General features: G+C 36.1%; 1 protein-coding gene across 1 annotated transcript in view; it reads left to right on the plus strand.

The window, feature by feature from the left end:
• The window catches only part of NPAS3 (neuronal PAS domain protein 3), a 611,211-nt gene that overhangs the window by 423,789 nt on the left and 164,728 nt on the right, over positions 1-22,694 (plus strand). Inside the window, exon 4 of the mRNA XM_037395881.1 lies at positions 865-954. Within this exon, the coding sequence (XP_037251778.1) occupies positions 865-954 (90 nt within the window). The remainder of the gene's footprint in view (positions 1-864; positions 955-22,694) is intronic.

Raw genomic sequence — 22,694 nt, forward strand, 5'->3', positions numbered from 1 at the left:
AGTTTCTTCCTAGTGAAGATTTGCTCTTATTCCTAGAGGTATATTTCTGTCTTGATGTGCAGTGATTTACTCTGTGTGTCAGTTTAGAATATAGTCCTTTGTTTATTAACTGCACTCATGTTTCAAAAGGTATGCATTAATCTGTGTAGTCCTATTTTGATTTTTGCAGTTGCAATGGAAACCACATCCAAAGACTTGAACCTGTCAAAGTAAAATCTGATCTAGAGTTTTACACTAAAGGGATGAAATTCATAACATTTCTATAGACCTAAGCTGTAAACATATTTGACAGTAATCTGCTGATTGGCTTTGTTTGTTGTCTCACAAAAGGAAAAGGGGGGGCTGTGAAGGGGTGTGCGCGCGCGCGTGTGTGTAATCCTCAATTAATTAACAAATTATTAAGGTCCATAGTGGTTTGACTGATGGTAGGATTTTATTTTCTCTTTTACAGTTTTTGGAAGTGGAAATTCTTTACTTTGATTCTGGGTGATGTGGGGGGATCTTCTTACGTACCATTTGATTGGAAGGGTATTTGTTTTCCATAACTATTTCTTCCCGTAAAAAAATGAACAACATTTTATTTTTCTATATTTCTTCAGTCATGCAAATGAGATAAATTTTATACAGTATATGGCAGATGTAAGCATGACAGTAAGTCCTTGAACTTTGGAATACACTCATGCTGTTTGTTCATATGTAGACAGAATATAAAGGAATTGTCTTAAGGATTCAAATTAAAAACACTCGGAATTCAGAACATTTTGCTCAATTTGCTCTGTGATGCCTTTGTTTGAATCTATTTCTATCTGGAATTCAGAATTTTTTATTAATCTATTCACTTTTTTTTTTCCCCTTACTCTGTAGTCCCTGGATGGATTTGTATTTGCACTAAATCAAGAAGGAAAATTTTTGTACATTTCAGAAACTGTCTCCATCTATTTAGGCCTGTCCCAAGTAAGTACACACTTTCAATTCTAGAACATAATTGTGTATGATGCATTCTTCTGTTTATCATTCTTAAAGAAATAATAATTTGGTTTCTGTATTTTGTGTGGATTATTGAATTAGTTATTTAAAATTGCATCTGGTTCACCCTGAGAAGTAATTGAAAAACATAACTGTAAGTATTGGATGTTGAGATAAGACAAACTTGTGCCTGAAAACTTTTTGCCATGAAGGTTCATTATTAATTTATTGAGAACAAATGAAGTTTCTTTTCTCAGTTGTTTTGAACTTTAAACCTCTATACCTGATAGGAAAGGGACACACTAATAGTACTTCCCTTGTGTCCTATTACTGGATGTTTATGGAGTACCCTGCATTATCCAGGGAGCTGACACGATGACAGGGAGTCATTTGGAGTCAAGAAATGCTGAAAGAGACCATTAAAATGTCTTGCAGGGAGGGTTCCAACGAGGACACATTTTGCTGCTTTCACAAATGCTCACTAATATGAAAAGAAAAATTTATAAAATATAATATTTTAATTTTTTCCATTTAATTGTTGAGAACTATTTTTAAAGATTAAAAGGCAGGACAAAAGTGGTGGAAAAGTTGCTTGTTGATACTTATTTCTAATCCTGAAGCATTCAGAAATGTTTAGGAAGGTTAGCTTCTTTCTAGTCGTACTTAGACATGCAGTGGAAAGATTTTGCATTATGACTTTCAGAGTAGGATAATCTACTTCTGTTGCAGTCACCGTGAGGAGAAAAAGAAAAACTGAGATAATATTTATTTCAGCTCCTTTAAATTGGGACCCATACTGCTCTGAGGAGGCAACTATCAGCACTGGCAACTGTCAGTTTTGCTGTACCCCAACAATAATGAAATGGGAAGTTGTAACGTGTGGTGCAGAAAAAGACTAATTTTAAATATTATCTGGTGAGAATCCGAATAGACATTCATTAACTCCTCAAAGAACATGCAAGCAATTGGCTGTAATAAGTTCAGTAATTGTTATTTTGCGCTGGCTTTAGCAAACCAAATGATAGAAATGGAAACAGAGCTGTTTCTAATTCATATCAGTATTCTTGTCTCTCATTAAAGTCCCTCGTTTTGTAATAGACTTTAATCCCTGCCTTAATCTGTTTGGGAGTTAGTATCAAGAATCTCAAATTTTGAAACTGGTGCGCCACCATGTTGCTAATACAGTAAAGAATTGGAACTTTAATGTTTATTATTGTCTTATGCTCATATTAATCTGTTGTATGCATAGTATCCAACAAAGTTTAATAAGCCAGTAAAGAAGAAGGATGGATAATTAGTTTAAGCAGGTAAATGCTAATTAGAAAACTCCTGAAAGGCATCCATTATACACTAGCTTAAAACAAATTTTACAGCCCTGGTTAGTGGTGTAATCCAAATTCTGTCAAGGCAACTGCATTTTCTGTAATTGAGATGTGTATGTTTGCTTTGCATAACAGATGGCTCTGTATGCTTAGACTGATAGCTAGGAAAATAATAATTGCATTATTCTGGCCAAAAGAATATTAGCTCTTGGGTTTTGGCCATTTCAGTCAGTCCTCCTGCCAGCACAGCATATGCACATATATGGATTGGATTTTCAAGGAAATTGATGCATCTGGAATAGTGTGGCCATCTGAAATATCATCTGTTCAAGAAAAATTTGGCTTTAACCCTATGCTAGTCTCTTGTTAAAAATGTTTTCTGCCACTGTCTTTTTAACTATAGGAGCTGGTAAATCTTTCCTTGGTCTGAACTTACATGGTGTTGTTAAGACTACACTTCATCTTGATCCCCATATACATATCAAGCAAGGGTTCAGATAAATAAATCAATTGTCTTTGCATGCTAGAGTATTTGATATATCAGGATAAACGTTTTCTTGCATTCACTACTGAAAGAACTGATGGAAAAACTACCAAAAATCAGAACCAGGACTGTGGATTTTAATACAATAATAGATGAAATTTCCTGAGATCTATTAAAGTATCTGTGATTTTCACTGTTCTTCTCTTCTGTGTTTATGGAGACGTTTTGTATTTCTCAGACCTATTGTATTTATATTTTTAATATGTTGTTCTCTTGGTGTAATATTATATAGCTAGGTGTTTTAATGACAAAAGAAATGCTGTACTACTTGTTACTAAATCACTGTTCAAAGGTTACTTGTTACAGAAAATATCAGCAAAATATACGTAAAACTACTTCTCATATTAAGCATGGAAATGCTACTGTTTGCACTAAAACAGTCTTAAAATACTAGTGAATTCTGAATTTCTGGAATGGTGTTATGTGATACATGTGGTGTGGCATTTCTTGTACTGCAGGTAAACACTGATAGGTCCCTATCCCTCATACTCCCAACTATATATTCATATATAAACTCTAGGTAATTTTGCACTTCACTGTAAGCATTACATGTACATTATAAGCATTTTTTGATTCATCTTCTTCAAGCGCTGACTTTGGAGTCTCCCTTTCTAGTCAAATGACTTCTTAGTGACTTCATCTTTGGTTGTGGGTTTGGGTTTTTTTTCTAATTAGTATGCATGGAAATAAAATACAATATATTTTGGACTTGCAAAGTAAAATCTCGTGTCTCTTAGCTAAAGGAAAATAGGTCTTGTACTGCATCTCAGCAGGTGAAAACAGTTTTTCATGGAACACAATTTTTGTTTTCTGAACATTGAGCCACTGGTACAAAACAAATGGATGCTGATGTTCGATGATAGCTACAGGGCTAATAGTAAAGAAATCTGATAAAACAATATCTTGGGAGGTAGCCTGGCAATGATGATAATAAAGTTACTCTTGGCAAAAATAACAATATATTTGAACAGTAAACAAAAATTACAACAAATACTCTTTTGACATTACAATGACTGTACCTTGCATGTAGACACCCATAGATATATGTTTTGAACACTCTATCTTCCAGCTAAGGCTAACCAAGAATTTTAAGTTGGTTTGGCAGACATAGATTTTAGAGCACACCGTGGAATTGCAATCAGAGCAGTTTCTGAGAACAGAGATGTATTTCAAAGCAGAGAGAAAGACACAAATTTAGCTGAAAACAATGAATGAGACAAGGAAGAGAATAAAAGCAACAGAAATGGTCCAAAATCTCTCAGTTATATCCTTAATCTGTATAAAATGTCATAGCTTAATTATACTTGGACCAAGTTAAAATAGTCCAAGATACTTTCAGGTATTCAGCAGTTTCAGGAACTGTAGTGTTTGTTGGAAGACCCAGACTTGTCTAGAAACATGCGGTACAGCCAGGATTTCCTCCCTGGGTTGGACAACATGACCTTTCTTGGTGTAGCTTACCCTTTTACCAATACAAACAGCCTGTTACCGTGCACCTCTGTAGTAATGTAAAAATGTTTTTTCTTCATTGATATCTATTCTCTGACATTTCCAAATCAGCAGGTAATCTTTGATATCAGGATAGCTGCCATCTTTTTCCATACCCAGTCCCTGATTTCCTTTTTAAATTGGCATGAGATTTCAAAAGTAGATGGCTAAAATGAGTCACCATATCTGGACACTGAAGAGGCACTTTAACCACTCCTTCACGCACTTAGAAGTCAGTAGCAGTGCTTACCAAAGAGATTTCAAAATTTTTTGCAAAATTTCTGTTTGAGTCTTAGGCCAAAAATATGCTGAAACACAAATAGCAACAAATAGGGAGAAAAATCTGTCCAGAACAAAGGATAAAACTTTCAGACCTGCAAGGTTTCAGGGTCAATAGAAAATATTATGGGCTGATAAGCTGGCTAGGATACCTTTCCTTTCAGGAAACAAGTTCTTAATCACCTTTCACCAGCAGTTATGCTCAACGAGGATATTATGCATTTTTTCCCCTCTGTGAGGTCCACACCTTAAAGTAAAGTACATCCTACCTTTGCTCCTACTTGTTCAGGACACAGACCAGGTTTGCAAATTGGCCTGTTGAAAAGAGAGCTCACTAAAAAGGAGCAGTGCAGCTGCAGGCATAACAAGAGATAATAAAAATTAAGAAGGAAAAATAAAAGAATAAATTGTTGAGATTTTGTCCTTTTTAAAACAAAGCAGGCAAAACCAACAGGTATATTACATGTGTACTGTGTTACTAGTAGCATAACCTGTCTCCTTATTTTGGCTTTCTGTGCATTTGTTCTATGAAATGGCAAATAAAATTATAGCTACAGCACACAAGTACAAGGTCAAATAAATGACAGTACTCAGTCTATTTGTGAAGCTATTCTGAAAAGGAACCATGGTGCCAAATGTGGTTTATTTGAATAATAAAGAAGAATTAGATTCCCCTGATAACTTGGCTGAGGGCCAATAAATCACTGGAGGTTAAGAATGCTTTGCAACTGCCATGTATTTCTTTTTCTTTTACGAAGCACAAACCTCAACTACTATGCTCTACCTGTTTTTCAATGCAAATCAAGTTGAGGTTAGTAGATGGTTAAAAGATTGCTTTTGTGCTCTGTTTGCTTAAAAAATAACATAAAACAATCTTGACACTTACATTCATTCTGTAAGTTCTACCTGATTTTCCCGCTGTACCTTTATCTAAATAAATAATAAGAGTAATGATATTTAAAAAATCAAGCAAATAAATAACAACAAAAGCCAGGAATTTCACAGGAAAACTACCAGTTTTTAAGCAAATCTAGACAATAACCAATTGAGAGAAGAGCTTGCTTTTTTGCTGTTGTTGTTGTCGTCGTTATGTTCATTTTCGGAATTTAAATACTACTATGTAAGAATGAGAATTTCCATTCATTTAGTATATTGGTGCACTAGTATTGATAATTTTTTAACACTTTGTCCCCTTTAAATATTAGTAGAAAAAAGCCTTGGAAATTCTGTGTTGGTCATGTGTTTTTAAAGTTTTTTTCCTTAATGTTCAGCATAAGGAAGTTCATTTACTCTTATGCTAAGAAAAGTGAGCAAGGGAGGAGTTCTACTGAAATAAAGCAGCTCTGAAGATTTTGAGAGCAGTAAGAAAATATAAGTATCAAAATAATTCAGAAACAGTACAAGGCACAGTGGCACATTATCAATTTACAACATTTAAATTGATAAATGCTTGGTGGTGAAGGCCTACAAGGGCACTTTGAAAAGCAAATAGCGACCTGGTGAAGAAATTGATTTTCCCCCCCCGAAAATGACTGCATGATGCATCATTTGACTGCATGCTGTCCAAGTGCTTGACAGAGATAATCTCAGCAATCCCACGGGTGACCTTATCGTTCTCACCAGGGCAACTTTGTCTAGGTTCTGACTTTGTGCATGTCAAGGTTTCTTCAGGCAGGATCCTTAGGGGGAAAAAGTTCCTCTGTTCGATCCAGATATTGAACCACTCTTCAAGGCACTCCCCCCACCCCCACCCCCCGCCTCAAAAAGGCAAGCTTGTTTCTTTTCTTCATAATTATGAATGAACCGAACAAGAGAAAATATCTACAGACACAGTATCTTTGCTGAAGCCATTATTGCCTTTTCAGTGTGGCTTAGCTTAGCTCTTAAAGGAGAAAGGATACCTGCCATTAGAGGTTATCAGACACAACTGAAAGGTTCCAAATTGTATGGCCCTCTTCTACATAACAGAAATATCCTGCCCACTTGCTTTCTGGCACTTGGTGTTCACAGCTTCATTGTGGCTCAGGGAAAGATTTTGCCATTGTCACAGTGCCTAATATTTTTTTATTTATGCCTTTTTTTTTTTTTTTTTCTTAAATCCTTATCCCAACCCAAGAACTTTTAAGGCAACTCAAGTGCAAATGACAAGCTGACAGAAGTCCTGAACATCAACATCAATATACATAATTTTGCATAGACACTCTATAACAACCTTCACTGTATGGTCTTGAAGTGATCCAAATCACTTAGCCTGTTTTATCTGGTTATTATAAAACTGGCTTTGTCTAGCACAGAGGAATATGTTGCCCAAACTGTGAAGAATAAAGGCATTTAAAGATTCGAAGGATTTTTTTAAAAGTACTTTATATAACAAACAAACTGGTTTTCATGTGCAGTTAGTAATTGTTAATTATAATTACTGATTAGGAACCCATTCAAAGCAGCAAATGTTATGCTCTGTTTGGTACCCCAAAGCTGCTTTACCCACTGCCTTTGACACCCACAGTTCACCATATTCAACCTCTTTTACCTCTTTCTTTCATCCACAACATTAATTCTGAGTGAACAAGACGTGCTTCCTTGCTTTTGACAAGATTTGCTGCAGTCTCATGCGACAAAAACCCAACACTCATTCCAGATTCAGAAAGTAGGATTTATAACAGCATTTTAATTTAATGTTGGATGTCGAACATATAAAGAGATCACAGTAGTACTAGAGCTGAAAATTGATGCCTTTTTTATTAGTGTCCTCTCAGAAGTGGGTGAGCCGCTGTTTGTGCAATGGAGCACAGAGCACCACAGTCAGATGAATGAGGATATGCTATCTGCAAGGAATCATATTTCAAACCACTGTCTGCTTCTATTGATGTGCTCAGAGTTGAAAGGTTATGCTAGTAAATGCCATCAGAATTTTCAGCATTAGAAATCTGTGGAATAATCCGCTGACTGTCACTTTGTAGTCAGTCCAAATGCAATATATAGTGATGCTTTACTGATTTTTTAAACTTGAAATTAACTTATTATTACCGATCACGTTGTTTTGCTTATTCTTCTGTAGTGTGTTTAAATACTGCCAACAGTATTGTCTTATAGGCTCCGCTGAATATAGCTCTCTGTTGAGTTAACTAAAGGAATCCAGAATGTCATTCTACATGAGAATCATGTTCCACTTATTTATTCTTTTGAACATATTTTACCAGCCATTGAGGCTGAAACATTGAAAGCCTTTATGCAGAAGGGATTCGCTGGTTAAAATGAATCACACAGATTCTCCGTGCAATAAAATATAGCCTCATTGGTTTAACGCTTGAAAGCTGAAGACTTTTCATGTCACTTAATAATTTCTAGCATTTGATCTTAAAAATAAGATTTTGATAAGGTATTTCCGTTGCAATTGTTAACTCTTTCCAGTACTAAATAAGAGTGAGAACATTAACAATTGGACCATTTGCTTTCTGGTGAATGCAACATTTTCAGATTGCTTTAAGAAAAATGTCTGGGAAAAATGGTTAACACAATTCCGCTATTTTACGTTTGTCTTTCCTATAAAAGCAAAGACAAAGGGTTTTCCTGAATTAACATGCATATTATCCAAATTAGTTACAGAGTACTTTGGCTTCTTTTTTGCATTGCATTGTAACATGTCTGTGTGGAAGTTAGAGAATATTCTATATATAGTCACTTAGTAAAACAAACAGCTGTGGAATAATAGGGGAGAAAAACAGATACTGGTAGGAAACATACAAATTTGGCATAAATATATTTTCCATGCTATCCTGGCACATTAGAGATGGGAAAAAAACCCTCAAAAATTAAGTGAGTATTTTACGTCTGAAGAGTAAGGTCAAAAACTCATTCTATTGGTGAGGGATCAACATTTAATTTCAAAAAATAAGTAAATTATAATTAATAGGTTTTGATAAATAGTAAGGAAACGTGCTTTTGAACACTTACAAGATGCGCTGATTCTAAAGACTGATTCTCTTTTACATCCCTACTTGAGTCAGGACAAGAGAAAAACCTAACTCAAATATTCTGTGATGTATGAAATGATTCAAGATGCGTAGCAGTGAAACAGTATAGGTTCACTCAACAGAATTCTCATTCCGAGCATTTCAGAAAGGGTGGGTCAGGCCACAGAAAACTCAAAGACTGGCTTGAAGTTATGAAATAAATAAAACAGTGCCTGTATATATTAAAACCACAATCACTGAATGGATCTTGGTTAAAAATAACCCTGAAAAAATTAAGAAAAAAACCTATTTTAAACTCAGATCAGTGCAGTTCTATCTTCTGCTGCAAATCCTCACTGGCAAATCTAGCAGCCCAACTAAGGGGTTGCTTACGAAAACACAAGATCAGGAACAAGCAGCTCAGAACAAAGATAGGATATTTGTCTTGATTTGGTTTTGCCAGCATCTTGTATTATCACAGCCTTGGTCAGGCCTTTACTTGCTCTGTTTTCAGGCAGAGTTAACAGGAAAATCATCTTTTGGGAAGAGAGGATTGGTAAGAGAGGAGAAACATTCCAAAATCTGTGGAGAGAGCCTTCACTGCAGAGTTGGTGTGGGATCTAGCCAAGAGAACCTCCAAGTCAAGGGCTGATGGTACTTAGTCCCCAAGGTTTGTAGTGGAAATTCAAGACAATCACGTCCTTGTGCTATTGGCCATCCAGTGCTAATCTCTCTTTCTGTCACTCCTCATTCATCTGCAGCATTAAAACAGACCTATGCTGCCTTAGCATTTTAACTTCATGTTGCCCTGTATTTCTTTCTGGCATTTGAACGAGGATGCCATCCAAGAGATCCTCTGCCCCTGTTTCCAGTTGCACAGAGGCTGACAAAAGCTTCCTGGCAAAGATGCAACATGAGAGGGAATGTACCCAGGTTGGTTTCTGTGTTTAGTGGACAGGCAAAAAGAGCACCAGAAAACTTGTCAGGCTTACTGTGAACCCATACTTTATCTTAGTTGCTCAGCTGAGTCCCTCAGCAGCATTCCCATTAGAAGTTCTTTCAGCTGTTTGCTCATACCTTCAGACCTACCTGCATTCATACTGAGTAACCCAGCTCCCCTTGGAAGTTACTATTGGTCTCATGGCACTGCCACAGAAGGACCCTCTGCAGATGAATCCATAGAAAAGCCAGGTTAATGCCCTGTTACAAGCTATGCCATCAGGATTTGCCATCAGGACCCATCCCAGCACACAGCATGCTCTAGCCATGCTGGCAAAGCCAAAGACAGCTATGCAGCAGAGGTACTTCTACTGGCCACCTGATGAGGCAGAGGAAAACTAGGACTATGTTTTCCCTTTCAAAAGAGTGATGAACCTCCTTTGCCCAGAGTTAGAAATGTGACCTCTCTGGTGTGAATGGACAGGAGGGGGAAGGCAGAGAGGAGGCATGGCACACCGCCCCTGCTCAGCAGCTGAGTCAGGGGTGCGAAGAGACATGCTGCTTCTTCCTCACCAAGCAAAATACATTTTGCCAACCCTTGATATTCAGCGCTCATACTTCAGCATCAACTCAAGTAATAAGACTGGTTTCAAGTTACTAGGTATATGAAAATGATATTTTAAAGAGCTTATTGACATTCTGGGTTTTTTGCAGCCTTTAGGGCTTTACATTGACAACTCTTCTTTTTCCATTGGCCACCACAAATGCTAGAAGTTTACTTTTTTATTTAAGAGGTGTCTGAGAGTTTGGGGGAATATCATGGTTCTACAGCCAGGCCTTTGAAGCTACAATCAAACTCACATGATTGGCAATAAAATTGTGAGGTTTGGCAACAGTAAAATAGAAAGGGGAAATACTGGCTCATTTCTCTAGCTGAATGGGATCACATGGATCTATAAACTAATATGGTGTATCATGCTCATACTGCATTCCAGATAACTTTTAAAGCCTTTGCATTAATAAATCTGGCCTTGTACTAATAAAGCATATGACAGAATTATTACCTATATTAATTATTTTGTGTTTAAGATTCTGTCTTTGGGTCTTTTGGGTAACATGAGTATTTTCTAAGCTGAGTACTGCTGAATTAGGATGTAGGCACTACAGTGAGGTGTAGTCTATACCTTTTCGTACTGCATTTCAGAGAGATGTCTCTCTTGGGACAGCACTTATTCATGCATAAGTAGTAAATACAAAGCCATATACACTCCTGACATTCCTTGAATGACAATGGAGCTATCCATGTGTTCTTATTGAGCTTCCTTAACATATGCATAAAAGAGATGCGATGAATATTGTAAATGTATCTCTTCCACGTATTGAGGCAGCATGTACGAGTCATGAATTAAAGTTTGTAGGAAAAGATGCTTCACTTTTTAAAACTCATTAATGTCGTTGGAGAAACAGTAGCTTTCCCTCTTGTGTTTGTTTCTCCCAACCTGAGTCCAATCCACAGCCTGTAAGTCAATAAAAATATTTCAGAGTTTTTTGAATAGTTCTTATTTGACTATATATTGTCAATATGGTGCTTATGTTACACTGGGAATAAAGAGATTTTCTGGAAGTTACTGAGCAATCCCTGTGTCCCTATAAGCATCTAGTACTTGGAATAAGAATGACAGTTTGATTACTCTCTTTTTGTTCCCTAAATTGGTTATAAATTGGTTGAACATTTTAATATATTTTGATCACATGATAGCTTGATTTCTTTGTCCTGTCTCCAAATGTATTTATTCAGATTGAGTTAACCTGAATCAATATTTTGTTAATGCCTTTTAAAGGATTCCTACCTTAACTGTAAAAGCTATATACTTTATTTACGGTGACTTTATTTGTTGTGTAGATGAGGTAGTGTCTAACCATTGACAAAGATGCATTCCAAAGACCTGACAATCTTCAGTGGAAATACGCTTTTTCTACTGTGATAGGTACGCATTTGATTAGTTGCATGTTTGGGAGGGGTGAATAATCATGATATTTTTATTTTAAAGCCATCTGTTTCCCATCTTTTCATTCAGTCTGTCTTCCTTGTTAGCTCCCAAATTCAGTCTTGCTGTATTGTTGCTTAAGTGTACAGTGCCCTCCCATCAGAAGGCAGTTCATGGGAAGAACTGAAAATAGAAAATAATACAGTCACTGAAATGCACATCAGCAAATTCCAGTTTCTAGAGAGTGCTCCAGTGAGATGGGCTTTTCTTTCATGCTCATTGCAAGTTTAAGGATTTATCCTTCCTGAATTTTGGCAGAAATAGGTCTACAGAACGAATTTCATACCCTTCAAATTGGACAAGCTGATGAAGGCTATTGCAGATGTTTTGTTTGTCTAAACAAAAACAATTCCTTAATACTTATTCTTTTCTCCTTTCTTGATATCATTACACTCCTCTTGGTTTATGTACACTTGTGACTGTGAGGAAAGATCTTATGCATTTGATGGAAGGCTACTAAGATGCACAGACATAAAACTAATTATGCTTATTCCATTCAAAGTGGTTAGGAGCTATTTAACTGGTATACCTAATTTGGACAGTGATGTTGCTAGTTCTGACACAGTCCAGTCTGCATTCTCATGATGTTCTGGTGATAAATCGCTGCAGACTAGCAAAGACTGCAATCTCCCTAGTGAGGGTGCAAATTCATGTGAAATAATAAGGGAAACTGGACAAAAATCCCAGATATAAAAACGTAACTTTTACAGCTTGTTAATTAAAATTGACATTGGAGGGTTTCAAGAGACTCGGAAAGGACACTGCCATTTTAATATGTTTTGAAACCTTTTCAATTGAGCAGACAAGAAAATCATGTAATTACCGGAATTCATTCAGCTCTTCAGTAAAAACACAAGCCTTCAATCTTAAATAGCATTTGTAGAAATTAAAGAAGCTAAACTGAAGATATTTCTAAAATGTCACAACTGCTTTGTGATACTAGAAGATATGGACTATCCCTTCATTATCATCTAGAACACCTGGGAAGGTGCTGTGAATATAACAATGTCTTTTAAAATAACTGTAAAACCCAAAGATTTAAAAGGAGATTATACATACACACTTACATTTGCTATTTTGAATCAAGTTGTTGATGTGTGATATCCTTTATAATGGCATTAGCACCCATGTCACAGCAATATCATAATTTGCATATAAACAATCAGCATAATGGAATGGAAGTATAAAATTCAGGGATTATTATTATTATTTTAAATAAAACGCTTACCTATCCTGAAATGCAAATATTTATTCCGTGTGTGTATAATTATAATATTCCCATGAAGCTGATAATTCTCTGATTCTCTTTTATAGTCTCATTTAACTTCTATTTATTCTCTTGTATCTGTGGTCTTCATTCAACACTGGACATCTTAGTGAGCTGTAATACAGGGGTTTTTTTGGTTTTAACCTTCAAAGGAATTTAGTTGAGCAGATGCTACATTGAACTAGTCAGAGTAGAAAGGAAATGATATGGCTTTTAAAGGGCACATCTAGCATATCTACTGGGCTAAAGTAATTCTGGCAATGCTTCAAAGGATATAACTTTTGATGGTAAAGTAGGTAGGCTACAGAATGAAATCACATATGGCAAGCTGTCAAAGTCTTCCTACACATTCAGTACATTTATATAAGTGCAAATGGATGCTGCTTAGATGGAGTCCCTAGCAATTTCCTGTTAAATCTGCTCTAAGATTATCTGATATTATTTGACTAAATTATCTGTGTAAAAGCTGAGGACAACTTTTATGATCAAATATTTAGAAATTAGTTTTTTTCTTTTTGGCAGATAACCTGAAATATGAACTGCAATTGTATTAACACTTGAAAGCAAAGGGCTTTCAGTAATAGCAATTATATCAAAACAGGGATAATGAATTGCTGTATATCAACTTGAAGAGGACGTATTTATAGGTCAATGATGTCAATAGCTATAGTTCTCATAGACACCTCATCCTTACCCTTTTATTCCTTGCTAATGCTAAGCAGACACTGTTTTAACTTTTAATGAGATTGGTGACGATGAGAATCTCATTTTACAATGGAAGGAAATACATAGTTTACAAGGGATGGGCATTTTTCACCTTTCAAAATCTAACAATAAAAACTTACCCTTTTAAAATGCTATCAGATGATGATTAGCCATCCCCCTTCCCACGTAAAAAAAAGAAACAAAACAAATCCAAATTGTCGTACTTATTACAAAGACAAGCTTTTTAAGCTTTTTTTTTTTTTTAATATTTTTTCAGTTGTGTTGAATAATGTTCTAGTATAATAACAAAATGCAAGACGCATTACAGATGCATCTCTATAGCTAGGATTATATATATATATATATATATATATATATATATATAACACATCTCTGTGTGTGAATCTTTATGGGACTGTATCATTGAAAGAGGAGTCTTAAGGTTATACTGACAAGTTCTTTACCTCTGTCCTTCACTGTCCCGCAATAGTCGAAAGTAAGGAATGTCCAGCTGCAGCCTTACAGCCCTGAGCAAGTTCATTTGTTCTCTGATTTTGGGCCATGGGCATCCTGAAGAGCTATGGTAGGCTGAAGCATGTTTAGTTTTACTGGGGGATGGTGCGGTGTGCTATTGGCTGTTGAAGGTTGGAGTCTGTTTGCCAAGGATGAAGTCTACTGAGATTTGGCCATTGAAATGTAAATATCTCGAGGCAGACCTTTATATTCGTTTGGCCCCTCTCTCACACTTGTGTGTGCCGGCAGCATGTGCTCCCATCACAGCTCTGTGGTTCCTTCCCCATCCTGAGACTCTGCATCCCAGCCATAGGTAATCAGCCCATCAAGTTATCCACATCTTGCAGGATCCAAGAGCACCAAGACCAGAAGGGTTCAGAAATACACAAGATCCAAGAGCAGGAAAGGAGTTCAGAAATGCACAGCTTTGGTGAGGTGCCTGTCTCTTATTTGGGACCCAATCCTTCAGCTGCAATATCATACCAATACCTTAATCATGTGGGTCACTGTACAGATCATACCCTTGGCCCCTGATCATAAACATGGAGTATTGTAGATTGTAGAAGTAAATAGAGAGAGAGAATGTTTGTATCGATCTATTTAAGCTGTGGTTGCTCGCTCAGTGGCATATGACTCGGACAAATTTCAGTGCATTTTTATTGGGATGGCAAATAGCCTCTTGCTAGTATAAAGGCAACTCCATCTGCCAGTTCTGAATCCATTTTCTGATAGAAATGGGAGTGTGATGACTGCTCAAAGAAAATCTTACTGCTTTAACATGAGTGGGAAAAAATGCTGTTGTGTCTAGACTGAGCCTTAGCTGAAATTTTCTAAATTATTTAGTCTGAAACAGATGTGTGTCCTGTAAAAATTTATTCTAAATAGTGGTAAATTTTACAATGTGACAAGGAACTGAAAGAACTGAAAACAGTTTTCTGAGTGGTAAGTGTTAAACAATGATAACAAAAGGCATTGCTAAAAGTTGTAATAAAATAGAGTATGAGTAGAAGAAAGGCTGAATATGTCATAACAAAGGCTTGGATCCTGCAAACACGCGTGTAAGAATTCTCATTGAAAGCTGTGAAACTAATGATGTGTATAAAGCTATTCAATTAAATCTGTGAGGGACTGGAGCTTGGACTTTTGAAGTGTGTGAACTCTCATTAAAATCAGTGGCAGTCTCACCAAAAGCAAGAAGTTCTAGAGAGAAAAATGATGACCAAACCCATACATTCAGAATATTTTAATTTTTTCGGTAGGGAAAACACACTGATATTGTGCTACCATTTTGTTTCTTTATGCCCTGTTTATCTCTCTATACACCCAAAGTTGATCAAAGGTCATGTGTCTCTGCTTGACTGTTTTACCAGTCAAACATGTGAAACTATGTGTGCTTATAAAAGTAGGAAATGGGACTCAATGTTTAATTGATTTGTTATACTGAAAGAAATTACTCAAGTCTATAAGTGCCTTTTGATGCATATATTTAAAATATAGACATATACCATCTGAATTTTAGAAACCTTAACTAGACGTCTAAAATAGGAGCTAAGATTGAACAATAGCCCCTTACCCAGAAAACAAACCAGGGAAGAATGTGTCAAAAACCATCAGTCTCTTGTTGGCCCCATGCCAGGAGAACAGGCAGATTTCATATTGAATTGAAAGCTCAGCATATTTGAATGTTTCGGCCTCAGCTGTGACAGGACATTACATTTTAAAATTCAGCTCTTTACTTAAAACAAGGAAGGTTTCGGTGTTTCTGTAGATTACTGTCCTAGAAGTGGTGTGTAAGGGTAGGCAAATGAGAAACAAACATACCCCAATGCAAATGTGATTTTACAAACCAGCTCACTACAGAGTAGAAACTTGATTATCAGTGCAATATACCCACAACTTGGAAAGGATCGAGTTTGACCCCTTCCCTTCAGGAGATTCAGATTTATACTACGCAGATGCAGACAACTGAGTCCAAATCCACTTGATGTTATCCATATAGTAACAAAAGGTTTCCTCATGGGGTAAGAGCTTGACACAGTCCTCAAGCAGAAATAACCTAGATTAAACAAATTATCACTGATCCAAAATATAAACACTTTGTTTCCATTTTCTGCTTTGGCTTCACAGTGAGCAGCAACCATGAATTAAAAAGTGTGGGAATTCCCTTCAAATATCATTGCTCTATGGTATGTTCTCTCTTCTCCCAGAATCCTAGACAAGGTGCTCAGAGTGGCTCTGTGTGGTGAGAGCTGAGGAACAGAGATAGGCAAATTGAGGTCCAGAAATCACCTGCTTCTGTTCATCTTGTGAATAAATGAAACCAGGGATATGGCCATGAGGGAAATCTGAAATGCTGGTGTTATCTTTCCTGATACCTGCAGTCATGTGTAAGACACAAGCACAACTAAAAATAGCAGAAATAAGTCAAAACTAATTGCTACATAAACACAGTTGAATGGAAATGGAGAAAGGAATGATAGTGCTGGTTCACATCCTGTAGAGGAGGCTTTCTCTCTCACAAACAGATGACTTTGGAAGCCACGCTGCAGGTAGTTTTTCATTCTTTGCTGCTGATGCATGTGTTCTTTTCAAGATTTTACTTAATAGTCATATGGTGTGATTTCCAGCTTCCAGCACGTCACACACAACTATTCTTGATTTACCTCCATTTGAGCTGAAGGATCTACCTCAGCAGTAAATTTCATCCACTATGTTAATTTTTTGAAAGGTTGTTACAATAGCATGATGTCCTTCAACCTCTATGATAACATTAAGGCTATTCTCTCTTTGTAAGAGAGAATGGATTCACATATTACAAAAGTAAGGCATCTATTGCAAATAACGGAGTTTTACAATAGGAGTAAAGATAAAATTATTTGATTTTGGTTCTCTGATCAGCTTCTGGAGGTTCAAAAAAAAATAACACATAATGGTCACTTATAGAAAAGAGTTTAATTATTTACGTATATGCTCAAAATTGTAGCTACTGAACTTCACCTTGAACGTTATCTGTATGCTAAGGAGAACAGACTTCCATCTCTCGAGGCTGTATTACATCTTTGGATATGTTTGTTTTACCTATATAAAATATATTTTCACAGCCTTTTCACAATATGCTTTTTGGCATGTCATGTTTTGCACATATTTAAATGTGTTAAACAAGGTCTGATATTAAAAGTAGTTAACTGGAGACAAATACTCCTTTTACATTACAGAGCAATTATGCCTGTTGTTGATAGGAGATGTGACTACAGCACGTACTGCTTGTGAGAATCAGGTTTTACATTATGTGTCATAAACTGTACAATTTATAATTTTATATGAAATAATGGACTTGATTGTTTTATTATATTTCAACATAAATTTTTCACCCATTTCAGTTCAAGTAACATTCTCACAGAATACAGGTTTTGTGCTGATATGATGTTTCCTAGCTGTAGGCATGGCCTGTCCCTACTACTGGCTGTAATTTACTTTTTGGTCTCTGTCGCCTTGAGCTTGCCTTCTGACTAGTTTGTTGAATGATGTGCTAATCCATTATATTTTTCAGACAAGTGTATCGACCAGTATAAACAGACTGGAGGGCACAAACCTAAATGAAAGCTATACTTCCTTGAATCATTTAAAAAGCTCCTGCAGTGGTGGCAGTGCAAAATAACTTTCCTCTGTACATTAAATATAAACAAGAAATTTCAATAAATAAAATTAAGATTGTGGGGAGAGGGGTGGAAATGGAAGCTTTGTGAGTACATTATGCTGCTTTTCACATGGCCGTATTTAGTTATAGGAAGAGACAGGTAATGGTAGTCAGCCACTTGAGAATGTGCTTCTAGATGATAAATTTGAAACTGAGCCTTAAGCCCTGCATTACCTGCCATTTTCCATTGTCCAGATACTCTCACAACACATGATACATGTTTGAAGTCATGTACTGTATTGAAACATTTTTATACAAATAAAGAATGGAGAATAACCTCACCATGGAACTGGCAAAACCGAGGGCAAAAGATGCAGCCTTCTGATCTTTTTCTCTATAGGAGACCGGTAGAATCCAATAACTGGTCATGAAAAATATCCTCAGGTAATTTATCTTAAAAAGAAATATCAGGAGAGTGGGTGACTTCTCAATTTGTACAGCTGGTGCCAGATACTCAAGTTCCCACCTGTCAAAAAGTGAATTAAAATTACAATAGCAACAGGAACTTTTGGGTAGTAATTCAAATCTAATCTGTGCGCGCAAGTGATATTATGGAAAATGATGTTTTTCAATTAAAATTACAACTCTACAAAACTGTAGTAATCCCATGATAACAAGAAAGAGGATCATTTTTCCTTCAAGGCACATTCGATTCATGTTGCATTTGGAAATAGTTAAGCTATGAATTACTAGAATTTCCACAGACTTAAGTGTGACAAACTTTAAAAAAATCATTCCCTGTATCTCTCCTGAAACGGAAGATTCCAAGGAAGAGAATTAGATGTTTCTCTCCTAAAGGAAATATTTTCTGATGTTTTTTCTTTCAATTTCAGCTTTAGTTGCAGTAGGTTGACAGCAAAACTGTCTGATTTGTATTTAATAATTCACTCCTAAGGTCTCCGTGCAGTTTTATATCACAGGTTTCACTTTCTTAACTTAGCAGGCAGCTATTATCTACAAGTTACTAAGAGAACTGTGAGGCTTAACAGTCATTAAGGCATCATATACACATTTCAGAGATCTGGCGTTATGCATTTTCCAATGAATTAAAAGCCCAAAGTTCCCACCCTTCGCAATCACAAATGCATCAATGGTGTAAGCATTTTTATCCATTCTGAATCTGTGTTTAGGTTATTGCTCTTGAGCTGATGATGTTTGCATGCCTACTTTTTCCAAGAAGAGAAGCCTCATGAGTCTTGAATTTATATCATGAAAACATGATATAAATGACTGTTTGGCCATTAACCTCAGCTTAGAACTAAACCCACATTTCTCTCCCGCTCCTTTTTGCTGTTCCTGTCTCTCTGAGCAGCGGCACCACTAAAGCTATGGCTGTAACTGTTTCACAGTCAGACCAATCATGATCGTTACCAGTAAGGCTGCAGAAACTGGAAGCAGCAAGAAAAGCTTGGGTTTGTCAAATAGTCAGAAAGCATTTTTACGGGGTTCTGATGCATCTATACTTTTTAAGTTCAGGTGAGTTTTTTTCGGGGGGGGGGGGCGGGGCGTGTCTTATTTTTGTATTCCTTTCATCTTGTAGAGCTGTTTTCACAGGTTTATTTGCATGAACAAGATACTAGCAGGTGTAGTCTTTGCAAATTCAGCTACTGTTGTTTTAAACAGTATCTGATGGTATTTAGAAAGCTTAGTTTGAAACAAGCCTTACCTTTCTGACCATTTCTTCTGAGTCCATGAAGCATTTTTTAGTCATCCTTCATATCAAAATATCTGCACCTTATCAAGATCAAAGCTGTCCAAACTTGACTTTGCATCTACACAGATGGCTGTAAACATGACACAGGAATATTACTTTGGCTTCACTTGACAGAACTGGAAATTGTACATGCAGAACGATCCAGAATTTGCAGAAAATATTATTCTTAAGTTTATTGTTTATCAATGAAGCAAAGAGCTTAGAATTAATACCCATCTATGTCAGTTTAAAAGAAAAATGTGTTATTTGATCCATTTCAGTGTCTTATACAGAGAAATTGCTGAGCAGGAGATGATTGCTGTACAGGAGGAGGAAGGGAGTGCTTGTAGGTTTTTCAGCCAATTCTAAACATTTTTGAAATAATGTATTCATAGCTAGTACATGCAATAAATAATATGCACCATCATTAAAGCGGGGGGGGGGGGTAGTAGAGGCTTGGCCTTATAAATGACAGCTTTCTAAATAAAATAAAAATTCAAAAAGGCAAGTATACTCTTGAAATCTTCATTTCAGAGCATATGACTTGAAGCATGATGTGTAGAAAACAATGTTTCCTTTATGTAGCTCCATCATTTGCATAGAAGCTTGCTGGTTTGTAAATTCCAAGAAGCATAAATATTGATATACCATGCTTAGCTTCCCACATACCTTCAGTTTGGTTTTGTCTAAATTACGGAAAGGATGGTACAACTGTGTGCACTGTTTAAAGGCTTGTTTCTTTCTAACCTCTGCTTTCTGAAATCGTTGCTATTCAGGTTCTTCCTCCTCACACCCCGCCTCCCATCTCCATGCAAGCATGCACACAAACACATATATGCACACTCCACTCTACCTACCTGTGTAACAGTTTCTAAATATTCAGCATCCTGTTTTATAACTGTATAATATGTACTGTAAAGATCAATGTTAGAAAGATTGTTAGAGGATTTTGAAGGAAAGTATTTACAGGGTTTTGTTGGGTATTTTGCATAGTAGTGAAACCATTTACATGGGCTTAATACAAAAATAACCCCTAAATAAAGCACTTTAGCCTGATGGATGGAAAAAGCCCTCCTAAATCAGAACTACCAAAAACAGTCTGTAAAAGAAAGAACATAAAATGCTTCAAATGATGAAGGAGTTATATCAACTGGTTAATTGTAGTTGAGAAATAAGTACATTCCAAATGCTAGGATGTCTCCTTGGTGCTATATGTTTAGGGAAGAAATATTAGTTTTATTGCACTGTTTCTAATGAAAGGACTATATCTACATATTTGTTTTTCCTGAGTACTGGCAAAAGGCATTGAAAGATGAAGTGTCAAATTATTTTTCCCCCCTCATAACACTGCATACCCATGAGAAGTGATTTTGTTGTTGTTGTTGTTGTTTTAGGGTAAATAGAATGAATTATATCACAGCCGTGCTTTGTGGCAGATGGGTAATAAAGTCTTCAGCAGCACAAACCTGCCCTGTTCAGTGTGCCGAGTGCTACTAAACAAATAATCAGTCAGATGCATACGGGGTTGCCCAGCAGAAATTGGGAATTACAGTTTGCAACACAAAAACACCTACTTTGAATCAACAGAGAAAGTAAATTGGGCGACTGCAGACTTTCCATTTGGCATATACAGGTGACTTATTTGGCTGTCTTCCTGCTAAAAGCAAAACCACCTTATCTTTTAACAGAAATTTGCAGCCTGTACTACCAAAAGAATCAATATGTACTAAAAGAAAAAAATGCTGCCTTATCATTTATTAAAAAAACAACTAAATATTTATGGCAGACCATTTTAATGAAAATATCATCAATCTGCTACAATTCAGTATCTACTAAAGCTGCTATTTCTTTTAAAGACATTTAAAAAAAAATTATCTCATATTTTGTTTCCCCTTGCAAGGTATAGAAGGATCTTTCTGACTGTACAAAAAATAAAATATTGCTCTGTGCTCATTCAATCTTTATTTCCCTTCTTATCAAGTAAGTAACCAGTGTCTGCTCAGTTTGGCTTCTGTGTTGATAGCAAGCAGTCCGAAAATAATAGCTTGCATTAAAGCTCCACCCTGAACATTGTGAAAACAATGTCATTACTCAGTGTGTGAGATCAAAAGCAGATGATCAATACCAAAAGGATGAACTGAGAAGAAAATAGTGACAAGCACTAATGTAAAATTGTATTAATGTAAAACAAACGTGGAGTAACAGAGAACTTTCTTCTTTTCTTATTTCAATTATATAAAAGGTCTTCAGATTGTTTTCTATAATAGTGGGAGCTACAAAAATACGGATGGGTGTATGACTGCCAAACTGATGATTTCAGAAACTTCTGGCTTCAAGACCTGAGCAGCACTAAACCGGAGATATTTTTCTTCGTTTGTTTGTTTTTCCTAGCAAATATTTTAAGATATGTTGCAAAGAGCAGCACTTGGAAGGCAAAGAACTTTTGCTAACAAGCAATAATAATCTTAAAAACAAAGGTATATGAAGTAAAACCAAAACGGCTATAACACATGCAAATTAAGCAGAACTTCTGTAAGGATATGTAACCAAAATTAAGAATATCCTTCAAAATATGAGCTTCCATACAATTAATCTTCCCAAAACAGAGAGATGCAAACTGGGGACAGAAAACAGATGATAAGGTGCAGTCATCCACTGTTATAAACACCATATAAGAAAGTTCTCCTAGGTATTTGAATTGCAAAGTTCAACCTGCCTTTGTCATTTTTCTGTGGTGATGAGATAGTATATTCTCTCACGGTATGTGTGCATTTGGTAGAACAGCTTTTTTGGTTTTTTGATGGGAGAAGCAAAACCAAACTGCTGTTTGAAATGGATTTTGAGGTGTTCATAGATCATATTAAAATAATTTTACAACTTAAAAATGAAGTTGAATTCTGTCCTAAGACATCTAAAACTCCATTATCAGAAGAAAAGAGAGATTTTTGATACGTTCCCATACTGTTATATTTTCCTCCTAGCCTGGTGCAAAAATCTGAATCATGGCTTACTTAGCTAATCACTCTATATGATAGACAAAGGAATATGTTTGAGTTTATGAAGAATTTCACTCCAAGACATTCCAGAACCTGATAACCAGAAAACTGTTGCTCATTTTAGAGAGAAGTTATGATATTGTGATCATACTTTCTGTGGTATGTTTCTCCAGTGTTTTGCTTTTGCAAGTTTTTAAATTTAGAAAATATGTTTACAGTAGGATGAAATAATAGAAAATAAGATAATCCGTTGGGGTGGGAATGTACGCTGTTTTTTTCTGTCT

Source organism: Falco rusticolus, chromosome 7 (assembly GCF_015220075.1).
Source record: "Falco rusticolus isolate bFalRus1 chromosome 7, bFalRus1.pri, whole genome shotgun sequence".
In the NCBI taxonomy this organism is placed as follows: domain Eukaryota; kingdom Metazoa; phylum Chordata; class Aves; order Falconiformes; family Falconidae; genus Falco; species Falco rusticolus.